The 22,682-nt window shown below is 39.7% G+C and overlaps 1 protein-coding gene across 1 annotated transcript; it reads right to left on the bottom strand.

Annotated features, from left to right (window-relative positions):
* Positions 1-14,783: 14,783 nt before the first annotated feature.
* Positions 14,784-22,168, bottom strand: LOC128098679 (uncharacterized). The gene is made up of 2 exons (XM_052720000.1): positions 21,842-22,168; positions 14,784-16,666 (listed from the first exon to the last, which is right to left on the bottom strand). The coding sequence occupies exon 2, from the start codon at positions 16,188-16,190 to the stop codon at positions 14,784-14,786; it is 1,407 nt and encodes a 468-aa protein (XP_052575960.1). The 5' UTR covers positions 16,191-16,666; positions 21,842-22,168.
* Between the last annotated feature and the right edge of the window lie 514 nt (positions 22,169-22,682).

Genomic DNA, 22,682 nt, shown 5'->3' with positions numbered 1-22,682 from the left:
ATTGAGGTTCCTTCCTCTCAGATGACTTTATATTGTGTCAAATTGACATAAAACTATCCTGCACAGTTAGCTCTTGAATTCAGTCTTGTGATCTTTTTAAAACACAGTTTCGCCCGAGCGATGGTAGTCCATACCTTTAATCACAGCACTGGGGAGGCAGAGGCAGGTATATTTCTGAGTTTGAGGCTAGTCTGGTCTACAGAGTGAGTTCTAGGACAGCCAGGGTTACAAAGAGAAACCCTGTCTTATTGGTGAAATTATTAAGGCCACTCCACATAGTTAAAAGGAGATTTATTTAATGGCGTAACTTACAAATGAAGGGATAGGTAGGTTGAGGGTTCTGGGAAAGACACAGCAGTAGTCTGGCAATGTTCTCTGGAGAACTCTCCTCCATTCACCTCTAGCATCCGGGCTCCCAGCAGCAAGAGAGCACAGCACGTCCCGATCTCAGGTCTTCAGGGCCCTCTCTTGGCCCCGCCTTGTGGGTTTGATAGTTACCAAAGCCCAAAGCCTCAATGGGGGTTGGAACTTCCAGACCAAAGCTGGAATGGCTACCCACTACATCTCCCCCTTTTTGTCTAAATAAGAAGGTTCTAACTTAATACAAGACTATATACAAAGGAATGGTTATTAAATATTGTCCAGGAGTAATGAGGGATAATGACCTAGATAAGATGGAACTACAATCAATGCGAACAATATCAAGCAAGAAACACATACTAAAATCTAGAGAAGTCTAGAGCGTAGGTAAATGGTATGTTACAAAGATCATTTTAAAGGGTGTCCTATCCTAAAGAACCTGAATCTAATACTTAATATGTTCTATCTAAGATATTTTATATATATATATATATATATATATATATATATATATATATATGCAGTTCTTTGCCCAGTAGGCCATTTTGTGCCAAGAAGACAAACTTCCAAATGGAAATGTCTTAGAAGCCCAACATTCTCTCGGGATCAAATTGGTGTTGTCAGGAGCAATTGTGTCTCACATCAACAGAATTCTAAGTTATTTAAATGTCATATTCTCTAGGTCTATGAAGTGTTTGAAGATTACCTATCCATCTGACCTATGTATCTGTAAATCTGGATAACCTAACTAACTTAACTATAGAGATGACAAGAATAGGTGACTATAAATCTATAAGTCTTATCTACTGAAATAACCTAAGGATTAAGGCTTCATGTAAACAAGGTAAACTGTCTATAAGCAAATGTATGGTAAAGGACAATGACTTCAAAATTGTGACAATACACAAGATATTTATAACAGAGGTAGGAATGTAATATGTAATATGTAATATGACAATAATCTTAAATATATATCAATATACAGAATATCCTGAACATAGGTAGAACATACATAAAGTATGACAGATATAAATTTACATTTATATCAATATACAAATATTTCAAATAAGAGTAGAAATATATGTACATTATAACAAATATAGTTCTGTATTTGTATCAATATACAAATTATCTTAAACAGGAATATAAAAATAGTTTACATTTGTATCAACATATAAGAATCCATAACAGTGTAAATTACAGTACAAATTACCTAAGGCTGCTATTTTACTAAATTTGTTTACTAGTATATACAATAATCTACCATAATATCTTATACCTATCCATTCCATTTCTTCTTTTCCCTTTTTTTTTTAGGAGAATACTGAGTCTAATATTTTCTTCCATCCCCAACCCTATAACCATCATCCATAACCCTGAGAAATATGAAACCTTAGGGAGAAGGGGTGCTGTTTTCTTAGAATTGCTTCCTGCTGTTTAGGGGGTGATAGTATCTCTGTTGGGTACTGTGAGAAAGCTCAGATAGTTAAATCTCAGTTAGACTAACTGTAGGTTCCACAGCAAGTCTTAGAGTAATGGGTAAGATTGTCTGAAATTCTGGCAAGAAGTGTAGTATGATGATGATTACCATGGCATCATTCTGGATTGGGTAGAGTTGTTGTTGTTGGGGCCCCATCTTCCTTCTGGAGACTTCTGAGATTGCTATTGGAAAAACTTATTTGTTATCAAAATGGAAGGTTTGGCTTTAAAGAGGACATAACATGTAAGAAAGGATTCTGAGAAATCAAGAGTAAGCATAGAGAGAATTAGAATCTAGAAGACAATGGTCCCTTTTTACTGGTTTTCTTCTGTCCCACACCAGAGGGCTCTTCTGATATGGGACTGAAGAATCTCTCAACTTTTTCTTTTAGCAATATGCTTGGGTTTAGAGAAGGAGTGAGCCAATTCCATCTCTAAAGCCAGGTTGGCTAGTTAAAAGGAGATTTATTTAATGGCATAACTTACAAATAAAGAGATAGGTAGGTTGAGGGTTCTGAGAAAAACACAACAGTAGTCTGGCGATGTTCTCTGGAAAACTCTCCTCCATTCACCTCTAATGTCTGGGCTCCCAACAGCAAGAGACCATGACATGTCCCGATCTCAGGTCTTCAGTGCCCTCCCTTGGCCCCGCCTTGTGGGCGTGATAGTTACCAAAGCTTCAATGGGGGTTGGAACTTCCAGACCAAAGCTGGAATGGCTACCCACTACACTGTCTCAAAACAACAAAACCAAACCACAGTTTCAGGTTCTATGGCAGTTTGAATATCTGTAGCCCCCATAGACTCATGTGTTTGAATGCTTGGCCTTTAGGGAGTAGCACTATTAGAAGATGTGGCCTTGTTGGAATAGGTGTGACCTTGGAGGAAGTGTGTCACTGTGGGGGTGGGCTGTGAAGTCTCAGATGCTCAAGCCAGGTCCAGTGTCACTCTCTCTTCTTGTTGTCTCTTGGTCCAGATGCAGATTCTCAGCTACCTCTCTAGCACCATGCCTGCCTGCTTGCTGCCTTGCTTCACACCATGATGATAATGGACTAAACTTCTGAACTGTAAGCCAGCCCCAATCAAATGTTTTCCTTAATAGGAGTTGCCATAGTCACACACGATTGAGCCTGTATGATAATGAGTATTCAGAGACGGGTAATACCTGGGGGGCGCTCACCAACCTAAGACAGAGCGCCTGTGTGGCCTGGACAGGCATCTCTATGATGGGTAAGTTGACCTGCTGACGTCCCACGCAACCTAAGTCAGAAGCTCATTTTTTAGTAAAAGGGGGACCTGTAGGTCCCTGGCCCCCGTTTTGGGTAACTGTTGCCTTGCTTGCTGACCTTGACCTTGATATCCTCCCTATGCTAATTCCCTGCCGATTCCACCCTCCTGAATGCTTAAGGGAAGTTCCTTGTTTGTGTATCCTGCATAATAGGCGTTAACAGCTTAGATGCAAGATTGTAAAACATCGGTAGCAAAATTCTGCCCTTTGGGGTTCTCCCATTGTGCTGTAAGCCCGTCTTTAAGACCTCCTCCCTCCTTCAATAAATGGCATTCGGCATTAAAAAAAAAAAGAGTTGCCATGGTCATGGTGCCTCTTTGCAGGAATGGAAACCCTGACTAAGACAGGATCGTTTGCCTCTTACAGTTTTCTCCATTCTTTATGCATCGTCACTTTCCAGCTTAAAGGTAGTTGTCACAAACATCCTATACATGCAACAGGGACTCGTATGTTTTCAGTGTTTTTAATTATCTTCCATGTAATTTAACAAGCATTGTGTGTGTGTGTGTGTGTGTGTGTGTGTGTGTGTGTGTGTGGAGTACTGGAGAGAAAAAAAGTGGATTGATACCCATTCCATGATCTTAACCAACCACTGTTCAGTGGGACGTATGGAACATACACAGTTACAGTGTATCTATAGCAGAAAGTGGTAAGCATTCGAACAAAATGCTAAGAGGAATGAATTTCCTTCCAACCTGAGACTATAGTTAGGTGGTAGAAAGAGTCAGAGTAGAGAAGAGGGGTCCTGTAAGAGCTTCTCTGAGGTTTTCCTAACAGGAATGATGATATGAATGCTAACCTGAAGAAAATGTCTGCCAAACTTGTTTCTTTTACCATTTAGTTTTTATCTGCATTCCTTCAAGATTAAATATGGTTTCAGTTTATAAAATTCTGAAAACTACACATCAGAGACATTTACATTCTACTACAAACAGAACTAATACTGGCCTATAGTGATAACCTTTGAGTGTCATGGTTGGTAACAGAATACGTTTTTATTATTGGGAGCCATATTGTAATCCAGGAGAATCAGAACAGTCCTGGAAGGTGGTAATGTCTTATGTCATCCTCATCCCTCTTTTGCTTTTCATGTCATCTGGAGAAAACATAACCAATACACTACATGATTGCACTGAGTTCACAAAGAGCTTCTGTCACGATATCCTCTCAGCAGTTATCCAAGCAAGGAAGAAGATGGTGAATTCCAGGAAGGTGATTATGTTAACTAATCCAGAAGAAAAACCAAGACAGTTGTCTGAAGGTGGTTGTGGTAGCGGTGTGTGGGGTCCCTCACTATGACTCATGGAAGTTGATAGAAGGGGCTGTATGCTGAGCATACAGTGAACTGGCTACTTGGACCCTTCTTTCCTTGATGCCCTGGATGCTCAAGACAAATGGGTACCAAAGTGTGTGCTTCTTGAAAACAAGGGGCATGACTATGGCTACTAGAGGTTCTCTGCTATTGTTTTCCATGTCTTGAAATTCTTCATGTGCCAGAGAGCAGTGTAGAAAACAGCCATCTGGATGGATGAGTGAGCAGGGGGAAGAGGATTGTAGAGAAGGCTTCCACTTAGACACCAGTGAAGAGTTAGAGAAATGTTATCTGTGGGAAATGACAGATTGTTCAGTACACAGACAACTCTTTTTGGTCCATAGGTATATTTTTTTAAGTTTATAATTAAATGAATAAAAGTTAACTTAGTGAATATAAAATACATAGACAAGGATTGATTCTAGAAAACTTTTGACAATTATTGCCAAATATTTCAATGTTGCTGACACTTAGATATATGGGAATCATACTCTTTCATAGTCTTTATTAGGAACACAAATACCCAGACCACACATGTATATTGTATACAATAGCTTTTCTACATAATTCATGTTTACATGTATTATTCATATTCCAACTGAAAATATCTTTGTATGGATGGTTTACATTATGACATGTGTAAGGATTCTTAAAAATCTTTTCAAATAAGATTTACTTTCATATTCTATTGTCTTTCTTCTATCTAAAGATAGTAAAAAATACAAAGAATTGAATATATACTTGATTTGTGAACAAAAACCAGACATTTTGTCATGTGGTTTATATTTATTTTTGCAATGCCCCATGTATGTGCATGTGTGTGTGCTTGTGCCTGTGCCTTTTGTGTGTGTGTGTGTGTGTGTGTGTGTGTGTGTGTGTGTGTGTGTGTGTGTGTGTGTGTGTAGAGGCCAGAAGAGGGTGCCAGATTCCGAGGAGCCCAAGTTACAGGGGGATGTCAAAGAAAAGAGGCCCCTTATATTTTAGTTGCTTAGAGAGTTGGACTGTTTGGCCAGTATTATAGTAAAGAGGTGGTGTCACAGGTGATGTGATGGAGTAAGGACTATTTCCTAGTGTTCCTCTTTGGGTGCTGGGTAGAAAGCTGAGGGTCGGGAAGTTGTCTTTTTGGCCACACAATTTAACAGGCTGTGGGTGCAGTGTGGTGACTTCATTTCTAAGGGATTTTTCCTCTGAAGTGTCTGTCTGTTCCTCAGGATTTTTGTTCCCAGCCAACATATGCCCAGGATTTGAAATCAGCATAAAAATTTTCTTTCACACTTAGTGTTTATTCTCAGTGTGTTGCCATTACAAGATGCTGGACAAACCATTGTTCTCATGGCTAGAATACAGTTGCCTCTGATTCTAGATATATACTTGGAAGTCAGTTCCTTCCTTCTCTTTTTGTTATTGCTTCTTTGACAGTTTCCTCATGTATGTCTGGCTGCCCTCAAACAGGCCAGACTGGCCTTGAGTATCTGACAATGAACTTATACTGTTGATGCTCCTGACTGTATGTCCTGAGTAATGAGCTTACAGATATGCATCACCATGACTAGTTTATGCTGAGGATCAAACCCATGGTTTCATGCATGCTAGGCAAGAACCCTACTAATTGGGCTACATCCCCAGGCCCTGAAACTTCCTTTTTCAGTAGCCATGTGTTCCAGCTTGACTGCACTTTCCATCTCTTCTAGAGTTATTTTAGATTATTTCCTGTTCGCTAACATTGTGTTAGTAGGTCAAAGTTTATACTTTGCCGGGATTCAGATATTCTTCAGGACTTTTTGCCCAGCATTGTGTCCACCTGGTGACCTGAACTCTATTCACTGGATTTCTTTACTTGGAGAATTCAACTCAATTCATTGAGTTGAAAAGATCTGTCCTCCTCAGACACCAGGCATACACTTGGTGCACATACATATATGAAGGAGAAACTCTCTCTCTCCCTCTCTCTGTCTCTCTGTCTCTGTCTGTCTCTCTCTCTCTCTCTCTCTCTCTCTCTCTCACACACACACACACACACACTTTAAAACATTTTAAAATTATGCTTGTTTCTCTCTCCTTTTGTGTGTGTGTGTGTGTGTGTGTGTGTGTGTGTGTGTGTGTGTGTGTGTGTGTGTGTGTTTATGCATGTATGTGCATGGGTGCTCATGCCATAGGAGGTCAGAGAACAACGTGCAAGAGTCAGTTCTCTCCTCCTATCATGTGGGTCCCAGGGATTGGACTTAGGTATCAGCCTTGGCGGCACAAGTGCCCCGAGACACTGAGCTATCTCACCAACCCTGTGCTCTTCCTTCTTGATAACAAAAGGCAAAAAGCCCTTTAGTTTCCTCTCACATAAAGGTGAAGTCAATCCTCAAGTAGCAAAAGCAGCAGTAAGACAAGGTTGGCAGATGAAAGAAGCTAATGAGTTGTCTGGGTGCTTCATGTGTTGAAGTCCATTCCTGATTGTTTCAGTTGAAGCCATTTTGTCCCATCATGTGACTTCTCACAACAGCCCTTTGCCATTATCCTATAGTCATCTAATTGAATTATATTTTATAGCTCTCAGGGAAGGCACCATCTCCCTTTTTGCCTGCTGTGAAATCACTGTTGTTCAGGAATGGTTATTTGTATTCACATGCAGAGGGTCGGAGAAAGAGGCTGAAATGGAGCAGGGACTTCTACAGAAGAGACTAGCTTCTCTGGAGAATTCTGCTAGCTTCTCACTTCCTTTCGGGAGATCCTTGCTATGCCCAGCAGCTCACTGTTATGAGATCCAGGATGAAGATGGATGGTCTGGATTCCTCCAGTTCATCTCATCTATTGGCTGGATTCTGTACTCTGCCTACTTCTCCTAACTGCAGCCTTTGGAGGTCAGGGTTTCCAGACACAGATTTTCAATTACAACAGTAATCAAATTATCTGGTGCCTCCACACATACAAATTGAATGATTACAAAACTCCAATATTTCGGGAAAAAGACTATATATCCTTTTTCTTTTCTTCTTTTTAATTGTACATTGCCCCAACTTTCAGTTTAAATTAGATCTCTGCTCTACTTATGCTCCTTCAAAAGACAACCAGGTGCCAAGGTTGTCAAATTGGATATGGGGCTTCCTAATTTTTTAGGTTGTCCCCACTTCATTCATGCATAAACAAGTGCATTTTTCTCTGGTAAACTTTGCATGAAGATACGATCTTATAATGGTAAATGTGGGTCTTGTCCTCATGTAGGGGATGGCCTAGGAGTCTGGTGGAATGTTTGAAGTGATATCTTTCTGTTAAAAACGAAGTGCCATAGCAACCCCCAGAGTAGCTTCATTCTTTCAGGAGAGAGGGATTGAACAAGGCTGCCCACAGGAGGCAACAGCTGAAGCACATTCGGTGGCTTTTCTCTGAAAGGCTGGGGGTCTGTTCTGGCAAGTGTATTTTTGTTTCCACCTACTGACTACCGGTTTAGACTCAGTGAGCAATGTTAGTGACACCAACGGAAATATGTATTTCACCAAGGACAGCGACTAAGGAAAAAGGAAGCAAAGAGGGACCTAACTGAGATGTGATGACGAGAGTGTGAAAATATATAATTAAGCTGTTTGTTTCTTTATTAATGTCTACCTAGTTAGAGCAATTAGGAAACCAGAGTTCTCTGCCTGGAATGAAAATTCCTAAGAAATGAGAAGATACAGAAACAAGAGAAAGAAGGTAAAGAAAAAAAAAATCCTATGGGTCTTCAATTCGTTCAGGGAAGCTTCTTGTAGTGGTTATTTCAACTTCTAGGCTGGTGGTGTTAGACCCCAAAGTTCAGGGTCTCAAGTGGGCGCCCCAAGAACCCAGACTCCAGTCCAGTTGATGCAACAGCACGAGGTTTATTGAAGCAACTGTACAGTCGGGCAAACTCAGCTCCAAAGAGCAAGAGTCGCATCTATTGCAATCACATGGGTACTTTTAAAGGAAAAACCCACAAAAGCCATAAGATTACAATTCCCATACAATTTCATACCCACAGAGTGGGTACAGTCACATCCACATGCACATTCTTCCTGAAACCTCAAGGGGGGTATCAGGGCGGGAGTGGAGTTTACACAAAGGTCACAGTGGTCCTTCCTGGAACACTTGCAACTATCCCAGTCACAGTTGAGCGCATCTCTTAACAGAGATCTCTTTACATTGTTACATTGTGGCAGGGGTAATTGAGTAGTGGCTGAGTCAGGTGGCCCTTGGAACTAGTTTTCTTTTTAGTTCCTTATTTCCTGGGGCTTGGGAGTGTAAGCCTGAAGGGTTAGGGTCTTTCAGTGGTTTTACTTGGGAGTGTGTGTTCAGTAGGAGTGGACAGGAAGGAGCTACTGGACATGTGTGTGTGTGTGTGTGTGTGTGTGTGTGTGTGTGTGTGTGAATGTGTTTGTGTCTCTGTATATATATGTGTGAGTGTGTGTGTGTGTATATCTGTGTGTGAGTCTCTGTGTGTAAATATGTTTGTGTCTCTCTGTGTGTCTGTATACATGTGTCAGTGTGTGTGTCTGTGTACCTATGTGTGAATGGGTTTGTGTCTCTGGGTGTCTGTATGTATGTGTGAATGTGCATGTATCTGTGTGTGAGTCTATGTGTGTATGTGTGTCTGTGAGTGTGTGTGAGTGAAGTCATTACTTGGTATTATCACTGCTAACAAGGTACTTGGGGAGGAAAAAAATACATAATTTTCCTGGTTAGCAATTTATTGCAGAGGTGTGTGTGTGTGTGTGTGTGTGTGTGTGTGTGTGTGTGTGTTTAAGAAAAGTCCTTTTTCATAATTTTAGGATGAGTTTCTGGGATGGAATTTAGAAAGTTCAGACATGGAGATTTATTGAAGGGGATTCACAGTGCAGTCTTCTGGCGCTGCATGTAACTTAAAGCGATGAGCTTATGGAGTCCAAGGAAACAGTCTGTCACCTCAGGGAAGAAGAACATGGTCGTGCCCAAGTAACAGCACAATTCTCCTCCTGTCTCATCGTTCACTCATGGCTCCGTGCTTTTTGTCACAGTGCTTCTGCAGTGCTGGGGGCAGGAGGCAGAGCTCTTCAGATGAGCCAGGGTGCTGCCTATCCAGCCCTGGTGAAAGCCAACTGGTTCCATGAATCATTAATGTCTCTCTCTTCTGCTCAGCACAGCACTAGCCTGGATCATATCCACATTCCTACCAGAAGTCAGGACTTGCTTGTTCCTTTTGGCACATTTTCAGATCCTGAGCACGTTTTGTGATATGTCCATCTGCTATCTAAATACAAGCAGTATCATGGGGGAATGTGTCTGAGAGTTCACTTAAGAGCCTTCACAGGCTCCTGCCTGCGGCTTCCAGATTGGCAGCCACAAATGAATTTCATTAAGATTCTCTTCCATGCTGTAGAACGGTCTGGCCATACGTTACACCCGGGAGTGTTGAGTACTTCTCTGAACTGAATGCTGGAGCTGTTTAGGTTAAGCTGTGTTGCCTTGTCAGGGGAACGAGCTAACAAATCCTAGCTAAATAGTTTGGGCTGTACTATTAGGAATGCTAGATAAGGCCGTGCCATGTAACTCCTATTATACATTCTTGGATTGAAAATAATCCGGGCTCTCAACAGTTTAGAAAGAAGTCCTTGGAAAGGGCCTTTTGAACACTGTGAGAAATGATAATGCTATGTGGAGACACTCAAAGGGTGTCCTTATACCTCCCAACTTGCTAATGTAAAAAATATGAGGGATTTTTATGCCTATGGGACAAACATAAATGTGAAATAAGCCACCACTATTAGCAGCTGAAGGGGTTTCTGCCTCTCTCAGATGTAATTACTCAAGTAATGGGATTGTAGCTGCTGTGATTGAATGTGTTAATGTATACTCTGTAAACCATCATGGAATCTGTAACATCACTATTCTGCAATCATTAGCAATGTTAAGAAGAAAAAGTGATTGTCAGCATTGGATAAACATTTAATTAATGCCCATAAAAAGGCAGAGCTTTGAGGATATGGTAGGTTATTGAATTCTTAGAGGGCAACTTTCCAAAGAACTACATGCTAGTTACAAACCGCACTTAGAAAGTTTTCCAGGGACTAGTCATATCTGCATACCTCACAAAAAAGTGTGATTTCATCTGTTTCACTGTTGGGAAACACAAAATGATGTGTCAAAAGTAATCATATGCCTTAATTAAGAATGAAGGGATAACAAGCAAATGGCTTTGCCTTTTTTCAGGGATTATAATACAGTCAGTTAATTATAAATTACAAGCAGAGGTGTGTGAATTTTCCAGAATTAAATTATGAATGACATCGATATGTATGTAGCCTTATTACCTAATGCTTGGCTATAGCTACTCTTTGTCAGCCAGAGAGCACAGCTTTGAGTTCCCAGGGAGAAACAAACATAACTATAATGCAAAGTTGCTTTGGATGAGGGTTTCTATTAATTCTGAAGTTTTCAAGTGATGGCTGATCAGTCCATTCACAATTATTTGGCTTTGTGTATGGTAATGGGACTTGGCAACTCAACACATCCTTACAGTTCCTAAGTTTTGCTTCACAGTAGAAAGAGGTGGATAGGTGTGGGAGTGTAGCGAGCACATACCCCAGTTACGGGGGAGGAATAATCACTCTTGATTCAGACTTGGTATAACACTCATTTATTCACACAGTAAGATTACAAGCAATATTCATCCTGTCTTCCAAATGGAAGCAGGAGTACCTCTCCGGGTATACAGGTCCGGACTCGCCACGTCTGTTCCTCTGGATCTTGGGTCAGCCTTCCTCAGGTCAGCCACGTCTGCACTGGGGACAGGATCTCACGTCTCTGGCAGAGGAGAGTCGTCTCGCGCGAGGGCCTGACGAGCTCTGTTGGTTGGGTCTGAGGCTTCATCTTTTATATTCTTTCCTGGCTAGGTTTCTAGTCTTATCCCTACTTCCACACATAGCTTATAGCTTATCACTACTCCATTTGTGGTTTACTTACATCATTCTATTGCTTATCATTCCTGACCAGGGTTGTTCACCCTAGGCCTTACATGTGTTCCTTACATTCCATCCCCTGATGCCTGAAATGTCTTCAACATAAAAGGCATCACATGAGGTCGCAGCCTGGAGATTTACAATATGTTATCCTAATTTGTTAATCCTAGCATTCTTATCCTTCTCATTCTGGGTGGTTTATTTTTATGTTTTTTCTCTATATATGCATTATATAACTTCAACCAAGTGCTATAAGCTGCAAATTCTTTTAACACATCTATAACAAAATCTCTACACAATATTCTAGTACATATGCTTTGTAAATACATTGGTTCTCCTGTTTCCCACTGTGGGTCATTCAGGAAATCTTTATCAATGCTTATTATTGCTTCATCAGGATTATGTTTTAGCCATGTTCTATATGTTTCATATATTCTGTGATTACCGCGGCCCACATATGCTGCAGCTAAAGCTGCGCTTATATGTAGGGCTGCATCCATGTTATTTCTGTGTATTTTGTACATTCCATTCACTTTATATACACTAGATTGTATGGTTCCATAATATCTCATGTATCCATCTCCAATTAATCTCATATCATGTATACCTCCTTCTATTGTCAAGTGGAACGTTAAGTGCATCAAGAGCATTGGGAGGTTGTCTACCTCACCTGGTTCTGATAGGTAGAACATTGCATATTTATGGGTGCAGTATTTGCATCCCTGTATCGTTCCTGCCATAGATAATATACCTATTCTATAGAAAATATCAGACAATGGTTCCATATATTTTTGGTATGTGGTATATAGTAAATTACTCATTCCATTTTTACTAAGTAAATCGAAGCGTCTGCCTGACGGATTCCAAAGTGGGTTTCCTGTTACTTGATTCCTGTAAGACATCTTAAGCATGGAGTTATTATCAAGCATTTGATTTTTTTAGACAAACATAAAGCAATACTTATCCCTAAAATTACTAAAAACCAAAAGGTTGCTAACTTTATCCAGTGCCACCATGTGTAAATTGGTGTACATATTAGATCTAATCTGACTAGTCTGCCTAAATAATCCCAAAAGCTGCATTTCTGCATCTGTTTTGCCCAGTCTTTATGTATGTATGTATTTGTTCTTAACAGATTCACTAGATTGTGCGTTTGTGCTTGTGATGTATGTATGGCTGCATCTTGTTCTTTAATTTTGTTATGTATGGATTCCAGTTGTTTCTGATTGAAATCTGCAATGTGCTGTAACTCCATTGCTTGTTTTACAAATGTTTGGTGATGTTCTAATTCTGTTGGGTCATTAAATAAGTGTGAGCCATCAAAATAATGTTTTTCTTCTAGTGTTAATGTGGTCACTCTTTGTTTGGTTATGTTTTTACCATCATAATTAGTGAAATTCATTTGTAGGATGCTACAGTTGTGAACCATATAGCATCCTGATTCTGTAATATTGAATGTTGTGATATCATCATTCATTGTGGTTTCATTAAGATTTATGCAGCTAACTAAAGTAGGTAAATATTTAGCACATATCAAGAAAGTGTAATCTCCCGTATCTTCTAGTGACTGTGTGATAGTAGTTACTGCCAATTGACTAGTTTCAAGTGTGCTTTCTGGTAAATGTGGATAAACGTATGTATTTGCTCCTAATGATATGGAGTCTTCTAATGGTATGTACACTGGTGTGTCATTCATATTGGTCCATAAGTAATGGTCTATGGGTACTAAGTATTGGTGGTTCCATTCTGATACTCCTGTTCTTTCAGTATATAGCTGTGGTATCGCCTTGGAATGATATGCTGAAAATGAATTTTGTGAGAAGATCTGTACTAAATGTATATTGCATAATCCATCTGTGCATGAGCTTTCATATTCAGGGTTTAGTATACTTTGATATTCTCTTGTTCTTCTCCCTAACCCTGTGCTAAATAAACTATTTAATTCATTATTCATATTACTGACTTGAGTTCGATACATTTGACACATCATCATGTTATGGTTAGTATTAATAAGTTTTGCTTGATAGGAGAATTGTTCCTTATAAAGGTCTTGTGACATTTTTATCTCGCCTTGCATAGTTTGTATTAGTGTATGCATGCCATCTATAGAATTTGATATAGCTGCTAAAGCTTCTGCTGTTTTCTTATTTACTTCTTGTATGTGGTATATTTCTGCCTTTATTGGTTCTATCATTGCTGCTGATACTCCTCCACCCATTATTCCACCTAAAATTGCTCCTGCCATAAAGGCTGCTACTGCCATTGCTTGTAGTGGTTTTCTTCCTACTCTTGTTGGTGATGAGTAGTCTAAATCAAATCTAAAATTCACATCACTACAATATTCTATAGGTGGTTTCAGTGCTGTCAAATCTATTGTAATTTCAATTTTTCTAATCCTAGGGTATAAAACTAATTTAGCTGGACTTTTTAGGTCTGGTATAATAGCTGGTGCCTTGACTACTGTTGGGGTTCCTTCTGGTGGTATTAGGTATCCTTTTGGAAAATGAGCTGTATATAATCCAATATTTTCTTTATTTGGTCTGGTCATATTTCCTCTAAATATAATTAATGGTGTGTTGGAATGTTCGCTGAGAAAATCCTTATTTCTTGATATCGGGAGATAATATATTTTATCCCAATATTGTGTATGTGATTTCATTGATCCTCTAGGTTTGTGTGCTACCCATTCAGCCTTATTCCATTCTTTATATTGTGGATTTGGCATTAACATGTAGAAATAATATGGGAGATTATGGTGCTGTAATTCAATTACTCTATCCATTTCATAATCCAAAGTTTGCCAAAAACTCCCTGATCTAGTTATCCCATTTTTATAATGTACCATTAGGTCATCTGGATCCATAACCTTATTGATTCTCATAGCCTTTGTCATTTGTACATATGGTGGGATATATTCTACCTCCCTTATACCTGTGAAATTGTATGCCTTTTGTTCAATTGCCCTATTAAATATGAAAATATTTTTTGCTGCTACTTCATCTGTAGTAACATTGGCACTGACTTCCCAGGGTATGGGCATGTCCAGTAAGTCTTTAGATTCGTGAAACCAGCAAATTGATATCTTACTGCCACCTAGCATGTTATGTATTTTATGTTTTGGTTCATGTATCATGCCTATGGTTAATATTGGTGTGCTGTCAAATTTTACTAGTGACATATGTTTGTTTATTATGGTAATTTTACCATATATATTCAAATTTATTATTGTGGTTGCTTTATTTGTGGTACAGTTAGTCCGTACCGCTGTATTATTTGTTTCGGTAAAGCATGATAATTTGTTTCTCAAGCTTGTGGTACCTTGTGTTAGTGATTTTGCTAAGGTTAGGTTAAAAAATCCCAAATTACTTGCTTGCGTAAAATATGTTGGATATGACTGTTGGTCGTCATTAAATCTCATTATTGCCTGGACCTGTTTTAGTAGCTGTTATATTTGCAGTACTGTCCACAAAAATTCCTAGCCATGGTATTTTCTGGCCTATTATATCTGTGATTGCTATTAAATCTTGTACTGACCTTGATGTTCTTCCAGTAAATAAAGGTCCTACATGTAGGTCCACTATAGTCTTTGTATTGTTGTTTTGTCTAATGTTTGTATTTGCTTCGGACATATTTATACATGCATATGCAAAAGAGTGTTTTTCCCTGTGTAATGTGGAATTTACTGTAAGTATGCAAATATGTGTTATGGTGTCTGTGTTGCAATCATATTTAGGTTTCATTGTGTGTCTCATTGAAGCCCAAGGTTGTTGTATAATATCTGTAAGTATGATTGGGAATCTCCAATGTTCTACTCCTAATTGCAATATTTTTGTCCAGTCATCCCATTTCCATTCCTTTCCTTTTACTGATGGGTTATCTGTGCTATATAATACAGAGAAGTTACCATAGAATGGTAAATTGGGATAGTCTGCTACGCATAACCAGTTAGTATTATTTTGTCCTGGTACATCTAGCTTATGTTTTTGAATGTATCTCCATAAGTTATTGGGACATCTATTTCCCCAGGGTTTGGGTAATGGTATTATTCCAGATACTACTGGCCATGGTTTTACCATTTCACCATCATTGCATACTGTCCAATTCATAGGGTTGCATGGGTTTATAGGTGTTGTAGTTACTTTAGGTGTTGTACTAGCAGGGTAATCACCATCATAATAGTCATCATTGTAATTATACACTTGTTCTTCCCACCTTTCTGATGTCTTATTATATAGCATACCTATCTCCTCCATTTGTTGTGCTATTACTGGTGCGAAATATTGTCTCACAAAGGAGCTATTCATGCCTAGTTCGCAGTCAAATTCTGGTTCTGTCTCTATTCCCATTGTATTGGTCCTATAGTGTGAGTTTACCCTTAATGTGTTTGTTCTGATATGTGAATTCTTTGTCCAATACATGTTGTATATGGCTGCGTGATTGGTAATGTTGGTCCATAATTCATTGTAATGGCATTTTAACGGGTTCTGCTCATGTATGTTGGTGTTAACATCATCCCCTGATTCTAACATATATTCTTTGTTTGGATGGTATATGCTAAGTGCCATTCTATATTGATCGCAACCCTTATACCAGGCATATGTTAAACATGCTGCATATTTTTGCCAAAAACTGTGTGTTTTTCCTATGTAATGTGTAAATCTTCTCTCTGCTGACCAATATAGCGGTAATTTGCCTTCTAGATCATAAATTGTTGGTGTAGCAACGGTATTCTGTTTCCTAGTGCCCACTTGTATAACATGTGGTGTGGTGGTGGGTCTGTTTGTTGTGGGTGTACTGTCCAATAGGGCTGGCATTGGTATGCTGTTATTGCCATCACATCTGCTAACCTGAGACAGAAAAATGAGCACACAAAGGCTCCAATAGCATATAGCTTGCTTGCCTTCAATGTGCACATCACCTTTGCTATTCTTATTGCCTCCTGTGCAGATAGTGTATCCAGCATACCGTGAAGTTGGCTGTTCTGGATGCTGCAGAAGCGTATCCAGGATTGGTATTGTTGACTATGTTGTATGAGTAGCTTCTTTGGTAAATGATGTTACAGAAGGGAAAAACAAATTCTAAGATTGGCAGTACTATGTATACTGCAATAGCTATTAGCCAAATCGTCAGGAGGGTTGCCCTTATGAATATCACCTCCCTGACACACATTTATGCTATATCCTCCAGCCTGACTAATTTCAAGTCCTTTTTACCTTGAGTTATCCACACGTTGTTTCCTGTTCCTGGTGCTATTATTTCTGCTGGGGATAATTTGTTATTCTTCCGGTTCCTGTAAAGGCAATTAGGATTCCTTATTACTTCTCTATCTATAACTGTAGGATAATCTATTGTGTGTTGTTTTTGTATAGCTTCTTCTATTGGTGACTTCCTATTTATTCTGGGTCTGGTATTCAATTCATAAGTTGCTATTTTTATTGCTAATGACAGTGGTATTCCCTTATGCATCTCTAGCTGTTTTTTAATCATTCCGTTCCATCTTTCTATTGCTCCAGCTGCTGTCGGTGTATAGGCTCTATGGAAGTCCCATTGAATGTTTAAGTTTCTAGCCATTCTTTGTGTTTTGGCTCCTGTGAAATGAGTTCCTTGGTCTGATTGTATTATATCAGGTATTCCATATGCTGCACACCATCCCCAGACTGTAAGTATTGTTGTGTTTTGGTCTGGGTGTGTGCTTTCTCGGGCCATCCCGAGACCTGTTGTTATGTCTACTAGGGTGCAGCAATATTTTCCCTTGAAGCTGTTTAACGGTCCTATGAAGTCTATTTGTAGGATTCTATTAAAATCCATTCGGTGTCCTATTATCCCTTGGTAATTGTGTGTTAATCTTGTAATAGCCTTTGGGCAATTGTTGCAACTATTGATTGCTTTCCTTATTGTCTGCCATGTTATCTTAAGATTTCTTTTATCGAACCAACTTTTTAGTGCATGTGTACCTATATGTCCTAACTGCTCATGGATTTTCAGTATCTCTTCTGTACTTATAGGTATGTCCTTAGTTGATGGTCTTACCTGTATCCATTCTCTCTGTATTTTACCTTTTCCTGTTTCTGGATTAATGTTTGCCTTCCATGTACCTTTTAACTTTATACTTAACGCTGAAGCTAGTTTGTCTACTACTTCATTGTTTTTACTTGTCTCATCCTGTTTCTTGGTATGTGCATCTACATGGTATACTATGATTTTGATTAGTCTGCTTGCTGCATCCAATTCCTGCCATGCTGCCTTTGACCATATGTCTTTACCATTAATTTTCCATCCATTATTTCTCCATTTACCTGACCATACTGCTATGCCATTTGCCACACACCATGAATCGGTGTATAAATAAATTTGTTTATAATTGTCCTTTATAGTTTGTCTTATCGCCAATAGTGCAGCTATAACTTCTGCATGTTGGGCTGATTTATCAGTGCCCTGGTCTGTAATGACCATTCCATCCCCAGGTCTATAAGCGGCTGCTCTCCATCTCACTTTGTTGTTCACCGTGGTTGCTGATCCATCGGTGAACCAGGCATTAACCAGAGAGGGATCGTACTCTCTAGTCCCCCAATGGCCCATTGGTACCTGTTTCTGGGGAGGGGTTGAGGTTGGGAAAATGTATCCCTCTGGAGTCATGGGCCTGTCGGACTGAAGTATCGACTCCGATACCGCTGGTACCGACCCCTTTGCTGACAGAGGTGTTGATCGAAGGAACTCCTGAAGGTACCATTTCCATTGAAGTACCTTTCCTTCCATGGGTAGTCCAGCCCACGCCTCTCCTGGTGCCTTTACCCAGTCCAAAATGGGTATATGTGATCGGAGAGTCACATGGTTCTCTTTGAGCAGTGAGTGGATTGTCCTGAATGCCTCGTAGGCTGTCCATATGGTTCTTTCGAACAGCGAATATTTGTTCTCTGACCATGGGAATTTCTTGCAGTAGAAGCCTATTGGCGTTTCCCTGTCTTTATTTTTTGAAAATATATTCCAATTACCATAACCCTGCATATACAAGATGTCCACAAATACGTGGTCACCGGGCTGTATATAATATAGGTGGCTATACTGGTTTATATATTCCAGTACCAATTTAACGGCATTTTCGCAGTTTTGGTCCCATTCAAAATCCTGTGCTTTCTTTGTTATTTTATATAAAGGCTGTAATATGATCTGTAAGTATGGAATATGTTGCCTCCAATATGCAAATAGGCCAATTAGATGTTGTACCTCAGTTTTATTCTGGGGTCGCTTAATTTGTTTTAATTTATCTATTATTGTTTCGGGTATTGTTGGTCCTTCTGTAGTCCAATGTACCCCTAAGAATTTTACTTCTGTTCCTGCTTTATTTACTTTTTCTAGGTTTATAGTCCATCCTTCATTTCTTAAATGTTGAATTAGTTTCTCTAATGTACTTTGTACTTTGTCAATGGCTTGTCCTACTATCATTATATCATCTACATAGGTGTATATGTTACAGTCTGATTCTGGCTCGAAGCTCTTTAATGTAGTTGTTAAGGTGTTGTGTGCAATAATAGGACTGTTCAAATACCCTTGAGGGAGTCTCAAGAATTGATATTGCTGTCCTTGCCATGTAAATGTAGTAAGTTCCCTAGATGTTGGGTGTAATGGGATTCCAAAGAACATATCACTTAAGTCTATAGTTGCCATTGCCTTTGGAGCTGAATTTTTTTTTTTTTTTTAAATTTATTTATTTATATGAATACAACATTCTGCCTCCATATATGCCTGCACGCCAGGAGAGGGTACCAGATCTCATTATAGATGGCTGTGAGGCACCATGTGGTTGCTGGGAATTGAACTCAGGACCTCTGGAAGAGCAGTCAGTGTGGAGCTGAATTTTTAATTCTAAGAAAGATGTCTTCCACATCAGGAAGTTGTCCTGGAAGTTTAGGTGTTTTTTCATTTATTCTCCTGAAGTCAACTGTAAATCTCCATTTGCCATTAGGTTTCAGCACCGGCCATACTGGGCTGTTATAATTGAATGATTGAGATTTCTCTATAATGCCTTCTTTTAGCAAAGTTTGTATAGTCTCTGTTATTTCCTTAATACCTCCTTTGATAGGGTATTGTGCCGTGAAGGTCGGGGGTGTGTGTGGTAATTTAATAGGTTGTATTTTTACTTCTGCTAGATTACATCTGACCTTAGCTATTCTCTTATTATTTAGAAAGTCTGGGAATAATTTTCTTATTTCTTTAATGCCTAGGATATTACAGGGTGCATTGAAGCTAGCTGCTTCAATCTCATATTCCTTATTATATAATTTGAGTCTTAATTTTATTACTGGTACTTCTGTTTCTGCTGCTACTCCCTGTATTATAATCCTTTTATCAGTTTTAAAATGTTCTGTAAATTCCGTTATTATACTAATTTCAGAACCTGTATCTATTAGCCATTTTACTATTCTCGGCCCTTTGTTAGTTATTATAGGTATAGCTACGAATGGTCTACCAGCCGGGTTGATCAAGTCCGTCTTGGTATGTAGCGTCTGGGGGGTCCTGCTCTTGGGGGCCTGTGATTGTTCTGATTGAAAAATTTTGGTCTGAAATTTGGTTTGAAATTTCGATTGCCTAAAAAAGGTTTTGGTTGGCATGTCTGTCTCCATGGGTTGCTCTGTGTCTCTCTCCATGGGATATTTTTCCTTCCTGTCAACCTTCTAATTGGGTTCCATGGTTTATTTGCATTCTGTCTTATGGGCATTTGATTAGCTTTCCCAAATGGTCTTATGTTCGAAAACCGCGGTGTAAATTTCTTCTTGTCCTGTTTCTTATTAACATTGAATGATACTACCTTGTCTATGTCCATTTCCCTGTAAGATTTAAAGAATTCCATGGCATCTGAGATGGTTTGACATGGCTGCAGGGTCCAGCTAGGCTCATTTTAAGGTGTGCTGGAGCTCCTTTAATAATGATCTTTTTAAATTGTGGTGTAAAAGGTGCGGCTTGAGGTGTGGGTACCTGGTTGTATATGAAATACAATATGCCTAATTTTCTACATTGTTTTATGGCTTGTGCATATGTTGTCCACTGTGCTGCTGATTCAAATTGAGTGAGGTCTAATGTTGGAAATGCAAATCTCCAAGCTGCAGTAATCCAATCTAATAGTGGATGTGTATCGCCTTTTGATGTCTCAATTACATGCTCTAGAGCTTCTGATACTGAGGGGTTCTCTACTATGTTTCTGATCTTTCTCATTTCTAGATCAGTTAACATGACTGTGTCAGCTCCCTTTTCCCACAGTCGGCACATATATTCTGCGTCTTTCTGTCCATTTTGGGCATAATCTTTCCGTAATTCTGAGATCTCCTGAGGAGTATATGGCCTGATTTCCTCAAACTTCGTTCCCATTTCAAATTTGGGACGATTACTACCTCCTCCAGTGCTGAAGGGGTTCAGAGCTGATATAGTACTTCTAATAGGAGTTCTCTTACTTTGGGTAGAGACAGGAAATGATGGTACGGTGTTACATCCATTCCATCCAGGAGTAGCGCTACGCTCCTGTTCCTTCCTCACTATGTTTAAGGCTAGCCTTTTGCCCATTAATCTGTCCTTATCAATATCCTGCACCGTTTTCATAAGCAGTGCGGTAGTTTGTGCCTTGCTACATCCCTCTAATTCTTGTTCTACCACATCCGGATTTGTTAATGTGTTAGTTACATTTACTGATTTCATGCCGGCCTTATTTTTAACCTTGGAGGCTACTTTTCCCCACTGTTCTTCAACCTCATCTTGGTATTCTCTACCTGTCACTGGGGAGATGTTAGTCTTCTTAAATTTCTTAATTAATCTATTCATTGTAAGTGGTATACCAAGCCGTACAAAAATTTAATTAATTTTTTCCTACGGTACCACTCCCAGTCACTAATTCGTTTAGACTGATTCAAAGAATCAGTTATCAATTTTTCAAATTTCAAATCCGCAATCCTTTCTATCCTTTTGGCCAGCCAGCGCCTCATTTATCTCTTTCCCAGCACCTTCCGCTCTTCCCCAGGGGTCTGGGTTGGCATCAAGGTGTCCGGTATTCTTTCGGTACTCCGCACCCTTAGGGAGGGTGGTGTTTCCCGTCTGCTTCTGATACTCTCTCTCCTACCAGTTCTTCCTCCTTGGACCTTCAGATTTTCTTTAGGTCCTCAGAGTTGACTTCGAGGAGTTGATTTCTCAGAGCGGCTTTGAGGTCACTTGCTAGTTTATTTGGTTTCCTGTAATTTGTTACTCCACCAGAGTAATAGCCAATTCTTTTGTATTACTTATTTTACATTCCTCAGTGCTCAGTGGTCAAGGAGGCTTTAAGCCCAAAATCCTGCCGACTACGCCAACTGTAGCGAGCACATACCCCAGTTACGGGGGAGGAATAATCACTCTTGATTCAGACTTGGTATAACACTCATTTATTCACACAGTAAGATTACAAGCAATATTCATCCTGTCTTCCAAATGGAAGCAGGAGTACCTCTCCGGGTATACAGGTCCGGACTCGCCACGTCTGTTCCTCTGGATCTTGGGTCAGCCTTCCTCAGGTCAGCCACGTCTGCACTGGGGACAGGATCTCACGTCTCTGGCAGAGGAGAGTCGTCTCGCGCGAGGGCCTGACGAGCTCTGTTGGTTGGGTCTGAGGCTTCATCTTTTATATTCTTTCCTGGCTAGGTTTCTAGTCTTATCCCTACTTCCACACATAGCTTATAGCTTATCACTACTCCATTTGTGGTTTACTTACATCATTCTATTGCTTATCATTCCTGACCAGGGTTGTTCACCCTAGGCCTTACATGTGTTCCTTACAGGGAGCCCATTTCTGGCTTTACCCAGCAGGTCCGCATAGAGAGAATGATTAGGACTACGGGCGTGCAGTGTCTGAGATGGTCGCACTTGGCTGTGCTGGGGAAGGAGGTCTTTTGCTCCACCTCTTGGCGTCTCTATAAATACCCTGGGGCAGAGACAGTCGGGGCCCACTGGAAAAGGTTCCAGGTCCTCTCTAGGCTATCCTTTACTTTCTATCTGTTTATCTCCACAATATAAATCCTTCTATCTAATATTTCCTGCTGCTCGCACTCAAGAAAACTCTGGGGAACAATGGGGTTGGTGGGTAAACACCCCGCAGAATGGCGCCATGAACAGGGACTAAAGAAAAAAAAAAGGGACTAAAGACAAATGAATAGGGACTAAAGAAAAAGGAAAATAATAGTTTTATTACAGAGTTTTTGGCAAAAATGTGAGTCAGCTCTGCCAGTGAAAAGTGACATGCCAGTGTTATGGAATATATATATATATATATATATATATATATATATATA

This window comes from Peromyscus californicus, unplaced genomic scaffold, assembly GCF_007827085.1.
Source record: "Peromyscus californicus insignis strain IS unplaced genomic scaffold, ASM782708v3 Scaffold_6__1_contigs__length_162567912, whole genome shotgun sequence".
Classification (NCBI taxonomy): domain Eukaryota; kingdom Metazoa; phylum Chordata; class Mammalia; order Rodentia; family Cricetidae; genus Peromyscus; species Peromyscus californicus.
This window is presented reverse-complemented; position numbering and strand designations above follow the sequence as displayed.